General features: G+C 37.6%; 1 protein-coding gene across 4 annotated transcripts in view; it reads right to left on the reverse strand.

Annotated features, from left to right (window-relative positions):
- The window catches only part of LOC143040680 (constitutive coactivator of peroxisome proliferator-activated receptor gamma-like), a 53,355-nt gene extending 41,646 nt beyond the window's left edge, over positions 1 to 11,709 (reverse strand). For all 4 annotated transcript variants that reach the window (XR_012967739.1, XR_012967738.1, XM_076211952.1 and 1 more), the window contains exons 1-5: positions 11,641 to 11,709; positions 3,352 to 3,463; positions 2,578 to 2,781; positions 2,268 to 2,423; positions 910 to 1,165 (exon numbers count right to left, since the gene is read on the reverse strand). Coding sequence is in view for 2 of the 4 variants with exons in the window: in XM_076211952.1 (XP_076068067.1) it covers positions 910 to 1,165; positions 2,268 to 2,423; positions 2,578 to 2,781; positions 3,352 to 3,426 (691 nt within the window). In the remaining 2 variants the exon portion in view is untranslated. The remainder of the gene's footprint in view (positions 1 to 909; positions 1,166 to 2,267; positions 2,424 to 2,577; positions 2,782 to 3,351; positions 3,464 to 11,640) is intronic.
- Between the last annotated feature and the right edge of the window lie 4,495 nt (positions 11,710 to 16,204).

Consider the following 16,204-nt stretch of genomic DNA (forward strand, 5'->3'; position numbering starts at 1 on the left):
CCAAATCTATCATGACATCTTCGTCATTTTAAATCAGGCCTATCCCTTCCATATTTTTTGCTCTGTAGAGATGAAAGAAGCCCTTAGGGCTGGATCTTGCTTGTCCAGCAACCTTAATTTCGTAGTTACATTTTGCTGTGCACGTGTTCTTTTTAACCAGTCTAGTCATACCATTGTATTTAGATCTAAGGTGTGTTCCCCCATTTTAAATTCTGGTGTAATGCCCTTTTTTATTCCAATTTCGTTTTTCAGCTTGTCATCCGTTTGGGAGTAACATTGATCTATGTTATTCAGTACCTGAAATAGTTTGTATAAAGACTGTTGCTATCCAATGTGGTGTGGTAAGCAGAATAAATAAATAAAATCTATCTACTTATTTACCGAGGTCTTCCTCTCCCTTATAAAAGAAGTAGCAAAATCATAAGGCAAGCACCCACTCCCACTCCCACTCCTTCCACTCCCATCCAACCCCTGCCTCCCTCTCATCTTAGCTCCTAGTGGATGAAATGTCATCTGTGTCTTCCACCCACTGCCCTGGGCCAGAAGCAATGCAGTAAGATACAGTACATAAGAAGGGTAAAAAATAAATAAATAAATAAATGATATGGTTTAATGTCACACACTTCCCCCTATCGGGAGGCTAGGACGGTGCCCCTCACAGAAGGCTTTGTAGTGTGGAATTTAATGAACCATGCCCTTGGTTCAACTTCGCTGGTGACAGGATTCGAACCGCCCTCACCTCGACCTTCGCCACAAGTAACGACACCCTAACCCGCTCAGCCAGTGAACTTCATAATTAAATACATAAATAAATAAAATACATACATACATACATATACCAAGGCTTTTTCCCCCTTACAAGGGGGAATAATAAATAAATAAAATAAAATAAATAAAAGATGTACTTACCAATTAAACATGATAAAAGAGGTAACTGGTCAATTCCAATATGAAGAACTCTTGCTAGTGCAGCTCGGTCATAGACCATAGTATCCAAGGTCTCAATATTCAGGTGATTAATTGAAAAATAATAATGGGCTGTATTATATATTAAATAGTCTGAATCTTGGCCAAGGATCCCCATTGCACCTTTCCGCTTTGCAAATTCGGCAACTTCCGTGTCGCACTCGTCCAGGCAGATGTATACTTCACAACCAAGCACCTCCTGAATATCAGTTCAGTTCAAGAGTTTATTCAACAAAAGAAAACAAAATTTATATATACATATACAGGTAAACGTCGACTTACGATGGCCGCGACTTACGATTGTTCGACTTTACGATGACGCTGACGATATGATAATTTAACCCCTTCCATACGGTGCCGCACACGTAGGCGTCATGAGGAGCAAGTGGATTCGCGACGCTGCCATATCGGCGTCTTGATTATATTTATTGTAGTCGCCCCTGTGTTTTTACATTCTCTCAAATGTGCCCTAAATCCCATTCTCTGTGGTTTTCAAAATTCGCGGGTGAAAGAGAGAACGATCGATATAAGGGGTGACTATATTTTATGATGCGAGTATTATTACGTCACGTCGTACGGCTGGCATTGGCTGCTGCCCGCGAGATTTAAGTTCCGTACTGAAAATACATATTATAGTGTTTGAATATGGTAAAAAGGATAAAAATAATTAAATAAACTACTGTACATGTTTAATAGGCTATATTCAGTGACCATGGAACAGCGATACACAAATTGGGGATCGACTTATGAAATCGTCTTACGATGGCTCTATCGAAACCTAATGCCATCGTAAGTCGACGTTTACCTGTATACAAAATTCTACAAAATAAATTGTTGAAAAGGGAGAGTGTGAAGCAAAGCTTATGGGGAAATGCTCTCCCTTTAGGGAAAGAATTATTTTTATTTCTTTTTCTTTTTTCAATTTAGTATAATATATCAAAAACACAAATTTAAACAAGTTACAAGCTGGTGAGGTGAATCAAATAGGCATATGTTTGACAGGAGAGAAAAAAAGAAGCAAGCGAGATAAATTAGGAAAAAGGAAAGGGGAAGGAGGAGAGATGAAAAATGAAAGACAATATAATTGAGGGGAGAAAGGGAACACTTAACAATAATGTATTGAGTTTTGTTAGAAATAAAGCAACTTTAAATTCTGAATATAACATATCTGAGAAACATCATCTCATAATTCACAGTAGTTTTCCTCTCTTTGGAAAAAAAAAAAAAAAAAAAAAAAAAATAATAATGACATTCCGTCCATGAAGCCAATCTAACTACCAATATCATCCTCTGACACTGACCTTTATCGTAAGAGGAGTGAAGGCAGCTAGGCCGGTGGGCAGAAAAAACTGTTTACCATGTTCCAATTCTTTGTTATGCTTTATTATATTAAAAATAGTAGTAATATCCTTCAGGTTCTCCAGTCTTCTGTGTACCCATGTATCTCTTTTGCGGGACTTCAGGTATAAAAACAATACATCATCAAAGAGGTGATATAAGATATGAGTAGATATTAAAACACAAAAACATTGGTGCAGTTCAATTAAATTTTATTTCAATTTTGATTTAGACACAAAGAAAATGAAACCAAAAATAAATCCATCTACGTACCTGAGTATTTCCATCATAGAAAAAGATAAGTTTGATTCCGTGTGCCTCCAAGCTTTTAATGAAGTGTCTGATGTGGTCAATGTATCCTTTCCACTGACCCCCACAGATCCAATTGAGTTTGCCATACAACTTGCGGAGGCATGACATGCCATCCACGATAATGATAGGATCCTTGCCCGTTCGTTTGTGGTATTCTTCCGCCACCTGTACCCAACGAAAAATGCTGTGTCATGCTACTCTTTCGCATTTATGTGACCTATATTTCAACCTTATGGTAACAACACATTCTATATGAAGAAAATATATAATAGAAAGTACTTAAAAAATATAAGCATGCCTTAGCAAATGTGCTGAAATGTCAAAACAGGCTGCCTGAGAGCTGGTGCTATAAGTGCAATAAATCAAATAATGCTCTTCTAAACAACAAGATTAGAGATGCAGCATGTATGAGCCTGTGCTTATCTATTTAGAATATATAATCCATAAGCAAATCTTGGGTAAGAGAACAACAGTGAACTATGAAGCAGCCTGTTAATGCTAACAAAATGCAAGAAACATGACTACCAGTTAATACCTTTATCACCACTACGAATCTTCTCCACCACAAAGAGCTCAGCAACATCTAGGCTACAGTAAATACTATTCATTGCTGAAAGTTCTAACATTGACAGATCAATACTTTCTCCTCAGGAGAACATCCTAAACCCCTACAACAAATGACTAAACACAGCAACAGAACTGATCTACAGGTAGCCATATTTCAAGACAACCTACCTTGCCCATATTGACACTATAGCAGGCAGCCCCACAATGGGACTCAAGAAAAGTCTGTAAGCCACGAACACCCATTTCAACTGGCGAGGAGCCTCAAGTCTTAACGTCTCTTCTGAGAATCATAAAAGGGGCAAATGCATCTTAGTCTCCTTCAAAACATCGTAAAGACTCCTTCAAACAAGGGGACTAAGAAGGAAGGGGTAAAATATGAAAAATTATAAATCAGCAATTCCTCTACACTATGTAACAATTTTTTTTAAATATAATCATCTAATGTAAAATAACTACATAGAATAATATTCTCAGCATACAGTGTATGGACTATTCATTCACTTATAATAATAATAAAAAACTTGGTGTTTCTTATTCTACTAAGACACAAATCATAAAACTACATACAAAAGGAAAAATTACATGATGTTTATCAAAACATATATCTACAGGTTAAAGGGTTCCCATACACATGACTCAGGATGTCAACACAGTGAAATTATCTAAAAGATAAAATATAAATCATCAATGACAGCAAGGCAGGAAAACCATACTATCATGAGTACTGACATCACAATTACCACAACTATGATCTCCTATCACGATCATGAAGATAACTGAAGCAAGCTGCCTTGACCACAATCTGGATAAATACAGACACTGCAGTCATCCCAACATAACATGAGCACCATTTATATGGACAAAATCCACTACTTCCATTAGACATGTACTTTGACCTCATTTACAAATTTAATTGGCACCATGATTCATGATTTGTTGGGTTTGTTTACACTGAACTGCATTAAACTGAATGGACTGAGGAACAAGACTGAGAGAGCTACAGGAGACAGAAGCACAGTTTGGGATAAAGAAAGGGTTATAGGACCCATAAGAGCAAAGGAAGAATAAAAAATCACAAGAAATTATTAAACCAGAACCTGAGGAGAGGTTGAAAGAAACTTTGAAAAGGATATCGCTGATAAATGCAAGGATGAACAAAAACAGTTATTTAGGTTCATCCCTGGTGAAATTAAGGCACAGGGAAGGAACCTTCAAGCTACCAGTGGATGAGAATTTTTTTTTTTTAGGAAATATTAGCTCAAGCCAAAATAATGAAAGTTTCCAATGTTTTCATTAGGAGAGTGTTTTTGTAGAGCAAAGAAATGTGAGTATAAATAGTGGGTTCAACGATAAAACGTTGAAGCAAAGGAAGTGTTAACATTCCTGGAATCAGCGGATGTGAGGAAATCCTCAGGGACTAAGGGAATCCCAAACTGGATACTGAAAGAATGCAGTGAGCAACCAGAGACACGATTCACAGTGTGCTTTCTAAAAGTAGTAGTAGAGCCACAGGATTGGAACAGGCAATCATAGTACCAATCCATTAAGAAAGAAGTAAGGGTTGTCACAAAATTATTGACCAGTGTCCCTGACCAACATGATAGTGAAATTACATGAATCATCAAATCCAGTGGATGAAACAGCTTGAAGAGATGAACATTTTGAGGGACTATCGACTTTGTTTCAGATCCAGATCATGTGTGTCATACCTTCTAAGTAAGAAACGAGGAGGACTGTAGGGTGTTGCAAAAACATTTAGACACCACAAATGCCTAGAGACAAGAGTGGAAAATTAATTTCACTCCTAAAATAGTAATAACTGTTGTCTCAAGTTTCACCACATGCAGAACCAGCAGCCTCACAGCAACTGATAGTGGTCCTCAGCAGAGCTGGGTGCGTTACTGCCAGACAGGTAGTGTGTTACCAAAAAATATGGGGTGCATTTCCATCAATGTGTTATTGATTTTAATTTCCTTAGAACAGTACATGTTACTGCATACATGTATATGTATATACACATTACGCAGTATGTATATGCAGATTTTTCCGTAACACACTACCTGTCTGGCTGTAACATCCCCAGCTCTGGTACTCAGGTCAGTGTGGATCAGTTTCTATGTCATTTGTTGTAGGCAGTATGAGGAGGGGAGAAGTTGCCAGCTATCAGCTCTTCTTGTACAAAAAGGTGTAAGAAATCCAGTTGAAGTTGACAGAGATCCTGGTCTCAGTCTGGAGACAAAGCATCAACCCCTCAGGGCTACCTCCTGACGGAATAAGGAGGTTGATGGGTTTTGAAAAAGGGCAGCCCCTCCGTCCATCTTGCAAGACCACCACAGGCAGGTACCTGTCACTGGTCCCTCAATGTTAGAAAACGTAAAGTACTGGAAATGGGAAATGGGTACTAACATAATGGGACCATAATTATAATTAATTATTCAATGAGAAATGGATAAATTACAAAGGTAGATAAGGAGAAAGATCTGGGAGTGTGGATACAGGATAATCTGTCACTTAATAAACATATCAGTAAGACTATAGCGGAGATGTATAGTCTGCTGAAATATATAAAGGTGGCCTTTCATTACATGGATAAACAGATGATGAAAAAATCAGAGACCCTCATGTGCCCAAGACTGGAGCATACAGTGAAAGATACAAGCGAAATCAAGAGAATACAAAGAGCAGCAACTAATACGATTCCCAGCCCTGCAGGTAGGTCATACAAAGAGACTACCAACATTAAAAGTTCACCAGAAAAGACGGGACCTGGTTGCAGTGTTTAGAGGGGGTAGACACAGGTGACATAGAAAATCTCTCAATCTTCGATAAGAGGGCATTGAGAGGTCACTAGGTGAAAACAAGACTTGTCTGAGAGATGAGACAAGGCATTTTCCATATACAGTAAACCCTCGATATAATGGATCTCAATATACCAGGTATCAGATATAATAGACAAAAAATATGACCGGACAAACCCTCACTTTAACAGATTTTCATCCGTTATAGCGAGATATCCTTGGTTATAACGGATCTTCGGATATAATGACAGACCCCTGTTCCCATATTATCCACTATCTCAAGGGTTTACTGTAATTTCTAATACTGGACAAACTTCAGGATATAACGGATGTGTCCGGTATTTCCATTGGATATAATGGATCTTCAGATATAACGACAGACCCGTCCCTATATCATCCATTATATCAAGGGTTTACTATAGACATAAATTCCTAGGACAGCATAGGTGATATAACACAAGCTGGAACCACACATGAATTTAAAATAAGTTGTGAAAATTGGAGATTATGAGACATGACCCCATGAGCATAGCTCCCTTCCTGTACACTACAACCTTGTAAATACATCTCAATTTGTTCAATTTGTCTCGCTGTGATACAAACAAAATGGTGCCATTTTTCATGTACCTTGCTAATAGCAGTAGACACATCTCAAGAGTTACAATCAAAACAATATAAGGACTGTGCTCATGATTCACCAAAAGAACCCCAAAAAAGGAAACAATCTAACAAAAAACATTAATGAAGATAAAAACAATGACAATAACAAAGGCAGAGCCAAACAAACAATCTTGAGTTCAAAGATAACACCAACTCCCAACTCCTTGCTTATTATCCGACCTAGTTATGGACCAAAAGGTCTCCTGTTGGCATGCTCCTCCTTTGTAATCTTTGTAACAATGATGATTGAGAAACATATGTGTAAAATTAGGATAGAGTGAGGGTAGGGGAATGACAATGACAACAATGATGGTTAAATTCTTATCAGCATAACTGATGTTTCTATCCTTGGAGACAGCTTTGCCCTAAAGAAATCAAGTTGTAGAGGTGGTAAAAGAGATATTTAATTAGGTTAGCAAAACAGAGAAGTGGAAGTTATAAAGTCATTAGCATTCATTTTTTAGCAAAGACTAGTCTCAAGTCATAAAAGAATGCTGAGTGACCAGGTCTGTAGGGATGTCACTAAGGTCCCTAAAAAGACTTGACTGCAAAAATATACAGTCAATAGTCCATACATGCAGCACCAAAAGGCTGGGCCTTTCTTTCCCCTTTTTTTACACAAGGAGAGCTGACAATAAACAATTGTTCCCTTCTTCCTCCTCCTACCAGCCAATGATACTGAATCCACATTAATGCAGCATACAACAGAAAACAACCCAAGAACAATTAATGACCACTTCAAGACTGGATTTCTGGACGGTGAAACTTCAAGAAACAAGTATATATTATCATTATTATGATGGTACCATATGGTGCTGAGGAGCAGGGCCCAGTCTATGATGTATCACCATTTTCTGTTACAGGTGAGACAGTGTTGACAATGCTTCCTTTTACCACAATTCTCATTGTTTCAAGGAAAATGCATTAGCTTTTCTTCAAGATATAAGGACAAATGTACTCGTCTTCTACCCCTTAAACTCTATGAGTGACTCTAAAACCATAAAACCAGTGTGTCCAATCCACCAACCAATGAGAAAACATTTTACAGCTGGCAAGTGTTGACAGTCATGCTCTTAGCCAAAATGCTATTCTTGGCATATCTGGGTTAGTCACATGGATAATACTGAACCGGGATGATGCAATTCTTGTGCTGCTTTTCTGTTTCATGTTTATTTTCAGGAAACATGTACTATAATGGAAGCTGAGGGAAAGTGGGAAGAAGAGACAGGGGCATTGGTGTTAATTATCCTTAAATGAGATGTAATGGCATCGTTGTTTGAGGGGGGGGAAGCAAGAAAGTAGGATGTTGTTGTGAGGAGTTGAGTACGTAGATATTCACTTAAAATGTGTAATACAGTACAGAGAGCAACACGAGGGCAGGTTGAAAAAGGGGGCATTATTAGTTATATGTGAGATGAGAATCTCCCATGCTTAAGTATATCAATGTTGTCTCAAAGCACAGATTACAATGGTGGAAGAAAGCCCATAAGTATACACGTGGTTTGATAAGTCTCCAAATGCATCTGATGTAGTTATGGACCAAAAGGTCTCTTGTCTGCATGCTCTGCCTTTGTAATCATTTGTAAGTTATTTATTGGGTCTTCCTTTCAACATCATTGTCACGTGCTTTTAGTGTGGACAAGTTGGAGTAGAAGTCTGCTGCTGGTAGTAGGAGAGAATCTTTGCAAGGGATTGACGGTGTTTGTCAGTTTATTCATTGTCTGGGATGTCAGTGTGAGATAGAATCCAGCATAAGGACATAGATTTTAAGCACAAGGAAATTTGGATGATCCATGATTGGGTTATGTCAATCACTGGGTAGCAAGATTGGATAGTGGACAGAGCTTCAAGGGTGCTGCATGTGTCAGAGATGATTATGAAGGATGAGAATACAGAGGGAATTACAGATAAGGAGAAGGCAGTGAGAATAACATAGTTCAACAATGAAGACTCAAGTAAAGGGAAGGAGAGATCTGAAGTCAGTATAGATAGTCATGGTCGGGGAAAGACAACAAATGAGACTCATTTGATGATGTCAAATGGCACTTGGTTCTTATAAAGATCACATCAAGAGACTGAGCCCGTTTAAAGATCAGGAGGATAGTGTTGCCTAGATGTACTGGAATGTCTTTATAAGTGTCATCTCTAGAAGTAAATGGTAACTGATTTGGAGGTGGAAAAATTAAATTCATGGTCTTCAGCCCACTGGGTCACAGAGGATATGTATTTATTTTTTTTTTTTTTATGTCTGCAGTCCCAGATTTTGACATGTTTTGTGTTGTTTTTAACATTACTTATTTCATCCAATATGCTGCATACCTTTAGTACATGTTTTCTACAATTCTGGAGAGTTGCTTTCATAAAATACAATTCTATTACATCATGTTTTAGCTGTCATTACTGCCTAGAAAATGTTCCATTTTGACATTTTTGTTAACTGACATTGTTGCAAATACATTTTCTAATTTGAGGAATCATGATCACTGACTCAATGAGGTAAAAGTTTGCATAATCATATCCCAATTTTTTTGTCAGGAACATTTTTTCAGACTAAATGTTAGGGTGTTTACTCTACCTATGTTTTCAACATTCAAATATGCTTTGTTGAATATTTCAAGCTCCTTTGGAAACACATAAGATTGATTTATTTACAATAACTATATTTCATGCTCCTTTCAAAATGACCAGAGGATTTGATAATATTTACTACCCTTGCTTCTATCCAACATTACTGGTGCAATACATTATGATTTTTGCCATTCCTTACTGATCTACACAATGAATATCGAAAGCAAAATTTACCTGGCGTGAAGCATTAATGGGTGAATAAATTTCAGCTTGATTTGAGATTAAGTAAAGTACATCCTGAGTGTCAATTGTTGCATAATCTACTTTTTGACACTTACCACTTATTGGGTTAGAAATGACAAAAAGTTACTTCCCCAAATGATATTCAGTGCATGCCCAGTAAATCATTTTTATATAATCACACATGATATAAGACATATGGTATTGGGTATCTGTGCTCTGATGGAAATTCTATTTTACTGCTTTGTTACAGTCTCCTACATGTGTAATGTCTGGCAAAAATGACAGCTATATCTGCTTAAATCACATTAAAGCCCACAGACTTAACAAAATACTGTCAACTGTCTGAATATGGATATTCATCAACAACTGTGCTGTAGTTAAAACCCTCCAGGCATGCACATAACATAAACAAGTCTTAGTCTTTTAACGATTATAGGTACATGAGAAGCAAGTTTAACTGGTGTATGCTGAAATAAAATATGGGATCTGATGTAACACATCACAAATGACAATAACATTTTCTCTAAGAATAAAGTTAGCTGGCAAAGCACATGGTCCTGTGCCCTTACTACAAATTTCATTTAAGCATACAACCTTAAGATAGACATAAAACAAGAAAGTCACACTCTTCAGTAAACTCCTAAAACATGTATATAAATAAAACAGCTATCACTGTCGTCATTATTTTTTGTACTGTCACAAAGAAGTTACACAATATGATTTGATCCTATTCAAATCCAATGGATGAAGCATTACATAAAGACTTGCTAAACTTTGGTTTGCCGCTGTATTCTAAATATAAATTATGGAGACAACAAAGGTTGTCATGAACTGAAACCAACACATTTACAACATTCAAGATGATTTCTTATTAACACATACATCCATTTCATAGAGACTACATAATCCTCAAAATCACTGGCTAATATTCTAGCATTTTCCCAAGCACCCATACAATCACTGTCATGTTTATAACAGGTGAATTGTGGGGTTTATTAATAGATTATAAAACACTGATTTCCTCACTTAGTTACAGTACTATGGAACAATCTATTTAAATTCAATTTTCAACCTATATAGACGAGCAACCCTTATAATAGTCAATTGACACCCCTGACTATTATATGTGGTCCAAATTTCCTTTCACAAAATTTTTATCACTTACTTGCACACATAGCAATTACAACAGCAAACCCAGAGATCCTCTTTTCATTCATTTTATTTCAAAGGAAATGCCATCTAAAACAAGGTGCAAAGTATACAATTTTGGGAAAATGCTTGAATACTAACCAACAATCCTACAATCTATATATGCTTACTTCACCAATTCTGATATACAGGACTTGCCAAGGGGGACATAATTCACCAGGATCATCTGATTTAACCCAAACTTTGCATGAACACAAACATTTGACAATAACTATACTATTAGCATGGTTGCCATTAAGAAAAAAATATCATTACTTTCATTAGCTGAGTACTAAAAGCTTTTACTGTTATCCACTATTTATGATAATCTATGACACACATTTTCACTTTTTTTCATTGTTGGGTACTAAAGTCAGAATCATTTGGGCTTGGTTGGCATATTGTACAAAAAAATATGTATATCTGGTACTGCCCTCAGTAAATACGGGCTGTAAGAAAGGGACATTAATCACATTTAACATTAATTAAAACCACCTATATTTCTTCTTGCTCTAATACAACTAACACTCCATTACTGGACTGCAAGCCTTACATCTGGGTGGAATAAATGTTGGGTAGATAAACCTGAGTTGAATTAAACACAACTATAATTCAAGGTATTTCAATTTATGAAATGTCTAATTTCACCTTCCAGGCCGTCCCTACTTGCCCTGGTGAGGCATGCACAATGGGTGTTATCGCTCTCTTTAAAACGCATATTGTACAGGGCAGAGAAAAGATGTACATTAACATGCTTCCAAAAGAACTGCAAACTTCTACTAAAAGTGATGGCGTAAACATGTGAATTGTTCAACTTCATGGTTAAAGAGGCATCTGTCAGCTGCCATCTCGTTTTCGTTTGGACAGCTACCGGTGCCTTATTACCTTAAGCATTACAAATTTATGAAGGTGGTGGTTACCAAGCATGGATCAATTTATTGCCCAAATGTTCTTTTGATACCATAATAAGCACCAAGCACGATAATCAACAAATACCTACATTTTTTTTCCGAAATAGTTCACCAGGATCAGTTCCTTCACCATCAAAACATTACGTACGAAAATTTTCAACTTACGTTTAAGATTCGTTGCGTCAACAATTATTAAACTGTCGTACACACACGGACGGAAGAAATAATGGTTAGTAGGAAGAACTATATGTGGGTTTCTGCTCCCAATATCATTGTAAATTATCAAAAATACGCACAGTTCTGTAGCGTTACATAATATTCATGAACATGGCGCCATTTTCTTACGTCTGCCTATCATCTGTTGAACTTTGTGGGCGTGGTCGAACATATTGATCTCATGCGCGCCCATTCCAAAACTAATCTAAAGGCTCACTTTATATTTCATGATCTATGAAATGGACGGTACTACAAACTCTGTCAGGTGAAAATGGATTTATAGCCTGAATGAGCATGGTACTTGCTGTATCAGTAAATATATCACATCCATGGAAAGCATTTCAGTGCTGCAGGTCATCTCAAAGTCATCGCTGCCAATGTAGCGTTGGGAACAGGAACCTTGACTCGGACCTCTTTCATTTCAGAATGTTTGGGGGGAAATAATATTTAAAGAACTATCTAAAGAAATAAACTCTACAATGGCAGTCCTAAAGCGATACTTTCTAGGAACATTATGACACTTTCTTGAAAATGCGTATCCAAATGTTTGACAGAACGTGTTTATTTGATCTCTCAAATTCACTTCTCTGTGATGTGTTTCTTCAAGCCCTCTAAACAGCCTCCCACTAAGTTGTGGCAATTTCATCATAAACAACGGCTACAAAATTTGAACATCTTTCATCGTCTGCAGGTTTTCTGACCTGGGACATGTGCAAAAGACGAAAGACGACGACCACAACTTGGCAAGTTGCCATAGCTGACTTGCGCATGCTGGCAGGAGGTCCGTGATTCAACATTAGTGTGAATACTACGTTCTTTATTAAGAACATTTTGGCCTGGCTATTTACCATAATGGAAAAATTCCATAAATTTCGGACGAAATGACCTTGCAGACACAAATGCAATCGCTATGTCAACCATGTCAAGATGTTATATACAAACAGTCCAGATTTTTTGTGATATACTGCATTGGTCCCATGCTGAAGATTACACCTACAACAGTTAGATCACAGAGGTATTGCAGTAATTCAAACAATAATGTCTATCTGTCTATATATCAAGAGTTTTTTTCCTTTAATAAGAAGGTAGCCAAACAATATGTACAATTATATGATAATAATTTTATCAAATTCTTAGATAAATTCCCCAGTTCCCAGTAAAATGTCAAGGGCTCTCTCTCTCTCTCTCTCTCTCTCTCTCTCTCTCTCTCTCTCTCTCTCTCTCTCTCTCTCTCTCTCTCTCTCTCTCTCTCTCTCTGCAATTGTGCAAGTGGAAACCAGTACTCGTTGCCTGGCAGTGAAAATCATGAAATACAAAATTAGCTTAAAGCCCTGTTGAATGTAGACAAGAGGATTGTAATTTTAAACCCTCTGGGTATGTTTAATTAAGCCAGCCAAATTCGGGTTTTAACAATGAAAATGTATATAAAACTCGACTTCATAAACTATGGGTCTGATACAGCTCAAATGTTGTTCGTTCAGAACAAAATACATGAATATGATGATCATCCAGTTTAATAATCAATGGCAGAGAAAAATGAAACAAAGGCGAACTTTTCTGGTCAAAGGAGGTAGGCTACTGTACATGTGTGTAAGAAGCAGTACAGGTGAAAATGCTGTTTGTCAGAGTGGAAGAAGGTTCAACAAAATGTTTTTAATGTCCAGGGAAGGGAGAGATGCAAATGACCGTGTTTGTTCGCGTGTGGAGCAGACATGAAGAAACAATTTCGCCCGGGAAGATATCTTGTTGACACAAGCCTTATCCACTTTCTCCGTCGCGTCGTGTAGTCTAGCAGAAGTTGTTGATGGTCCCCTTGCGTCGGCCGGCCCGCCCGGGCGTCACCTCGGGGGGTCAAGTACAACACTCGGATTCAGAAATCACAAATGACAGAGGAAAAGTCAGCATAACTTTTAATACTTCCGCTATTGCCATTACGATTCCATGTTTCTCTCCATCTTTTTCAACCAGAGATCTCAAAGGTTATTTCCAAGGTCGCCAGTGATCAATACAAAATGGTTTGGAGTGCCTGTGCGTTTTTTTCTTTCTCCTATTTTCACTGAGAGAAGTTATTTGATTTCATAGCCATTTTTCTCCCTCGGATAAAAGATTCTAAGTTGTTTAACGGTCAGCCATGGTAGAAATTTGCAAATCAAATGGATTCCACCGTCTCTGAACCAGGAAAGCCCCAAGTTATAAATCATCAGATCTATTTTTAGCCATCTCCTGCTGAATACTGGAGACCAGAGGAATATAACCTTTATGTGTCTGCCATCTATAAACAAAAGCTGCCAGAGGTATGATATTTTTTCAAAGTTAAGCAACACACGATAAATCCGAACGCGCGGCTCTGTATTTGTATAATCAACTTTTAAAATGTAAAGTATTATTGATGACATAAAAAATGCATTTCGTTTTGATACAATATTGTGTATACTAAGTGAATTGTTTCGATTCAAGCCCGCAGATTTGCGTGTCCCACGCGAGTTTTACTTTGTTACAAGCGAAACTGATTCACTTTTAGCCGTTACCTGGGTTTACAAGAGATGACTGAAATAGCCTGGTATATTTGTGAATAAAAGCTTAGATACTTCGGGTATGAAATAAGTTAATTAAAATTCATCATTTTAGATATTTTTCATTATTAATGATATCCATTAATGATAAAATATACTGTACTTAATGTAATACAGATAGGCAGAACTAGCCAGTCATAAATTCATCTATACTTGTTATCCTTGTCATATTTGATTAGCCGATATTCCTTTTCGCAAAATATTTATAAACATACCAGTATACTCCATCATTTCCATGGATTAAAAAATACAAAGAGAATTACGTGAAATCACAGTCATATGTTAGATAATAGAAAAAATGTAGACCCATGCATATTTATGTAATAGGTAATTTGAATTTGGTGCGACAGCCAATGAGATCATCTTTATCAAATGCGCCTGTAGTGCCCTCAACGACGCCGACAAGCAAGGGGAGAGAAGCTGAACTATTTTATAGATAAAAAAATGCAGATTTAAAATAAAACAGTCATTACACCTCGTATTATTAAATTCATATATGGTTTCAACTTATACTATAGCATCTCTTGGGTTATTCCATGAGTTAATGCATCTACTCGTAAGTTAAAAAAAAAGATTGATTTCTCACACATTTGGTCCTTATTAGCTTATGGTCATGACTTTGTGTCGCGCGCGCGCGCGTGTCTGTGTGATTCACCGTGGTCTTTGATCACGTGTTGGACTCGTGATCGACAGCTATTTTTTTCTCCCGAAAGAGAGCTCGGAGCCCATATATGAACGATCTACTGGTAATGCTGTAACGTTACACGCACACACACACAACTCCCTGCCCACGAGAGTTGGAGTAACGACTCGCAGCGCAGCGATACTGAAATTATTTCAACCCTGGGCGGGATTCGAACCCGGACCGCTGTAGTGGTGGCCGTGAACGCTACCACTGCGCCATCGAGTCGTGTGTGCGTGTGTGTGTGTGTGTGTGTGTGTGTGTGTGTGTGTGTGTGTGTGTGTGTGTGTGTGTGTGTGCGTATTTGTGTGTGTATGTGTGTGTGTGTGCGCGCATGTGTGTCTGTGCACGTGTGTATGTATGTGTACGTGTATGTGTGTGTGTATTCACTTGGTCTTTGGATCACGTGTTGGACTCGTGATCGACAGCTATTTCCTCCTGGAAGAGAGCTCAGAGCTCGTAGGTCGTGTGGGCATGCGTGTGTGCATGTGTACGTGTGTGTGTGTGTGTGTGTGTATGTATGTGTGTGTGTGTGTGTGTGTATGTGTGTGTGTGTGTGTGTGTGTGTGTGTGTGTGTGTGTGTGTGGGTGTGTTTGTGTGTCTGTGCGTATGTGTGTGTGTTTACATAGCTGTATTTACTTAGTTCTAGTATACGGGAGAGTAGCAACGGTCGTCCTGTCTCTTACTCCCCAATTATCATACATAGTTTAGAATTTATGTGTGTGTGTGTGTGTCCGTGTGTGTATGTATGTATGTATGTATGTGTGTGTGTGTATGTGTGTGTGTGTGTGTGTGTGTGTGTGTGTATGTACGTATGTATGTATGTGTGTGTTTGTGTGTGTGTATGTATGTATGAATGCATGTATGTATGTATGTATGTAATGTATGTGTGTGTGTGTCTTTGTGTATGTGTATGTGTGTACGTATGTATGTGTATGTCTTTGTGTATGTGTATGTGTGTATGTATGTATGTATGTATGTAAGTATGCATGTATGTATGCATGTGTTTGTGTTTGTATGTGCAAGTATGTGTGTGTATGTGTGTATGTGTGTATGTATGTATGTATGTATGTATGCATGTATGTATGTATGTATGTATGTATGTATGTATGTATGTATGTATGTATGTGTGTATGTATGTATGTATGTATGTATGTATGTATGTATGTATGTATGTATGT

This window comes from Oratosquilla oratoria, chromosome 29, assembly GCF_046742065.1.
Source record: "Oratosquilla oratoria isolate Oo_2021 chromosome 29, ASM4674206v1, whole genome shotgun sequence".
Lineage (NCBI taxonomy): Eukaryota > Metazoa > Arthropoda > Malacostraca > Stomatopoda > Squillidae > Oratosquilla > Oratosquilla oratoria.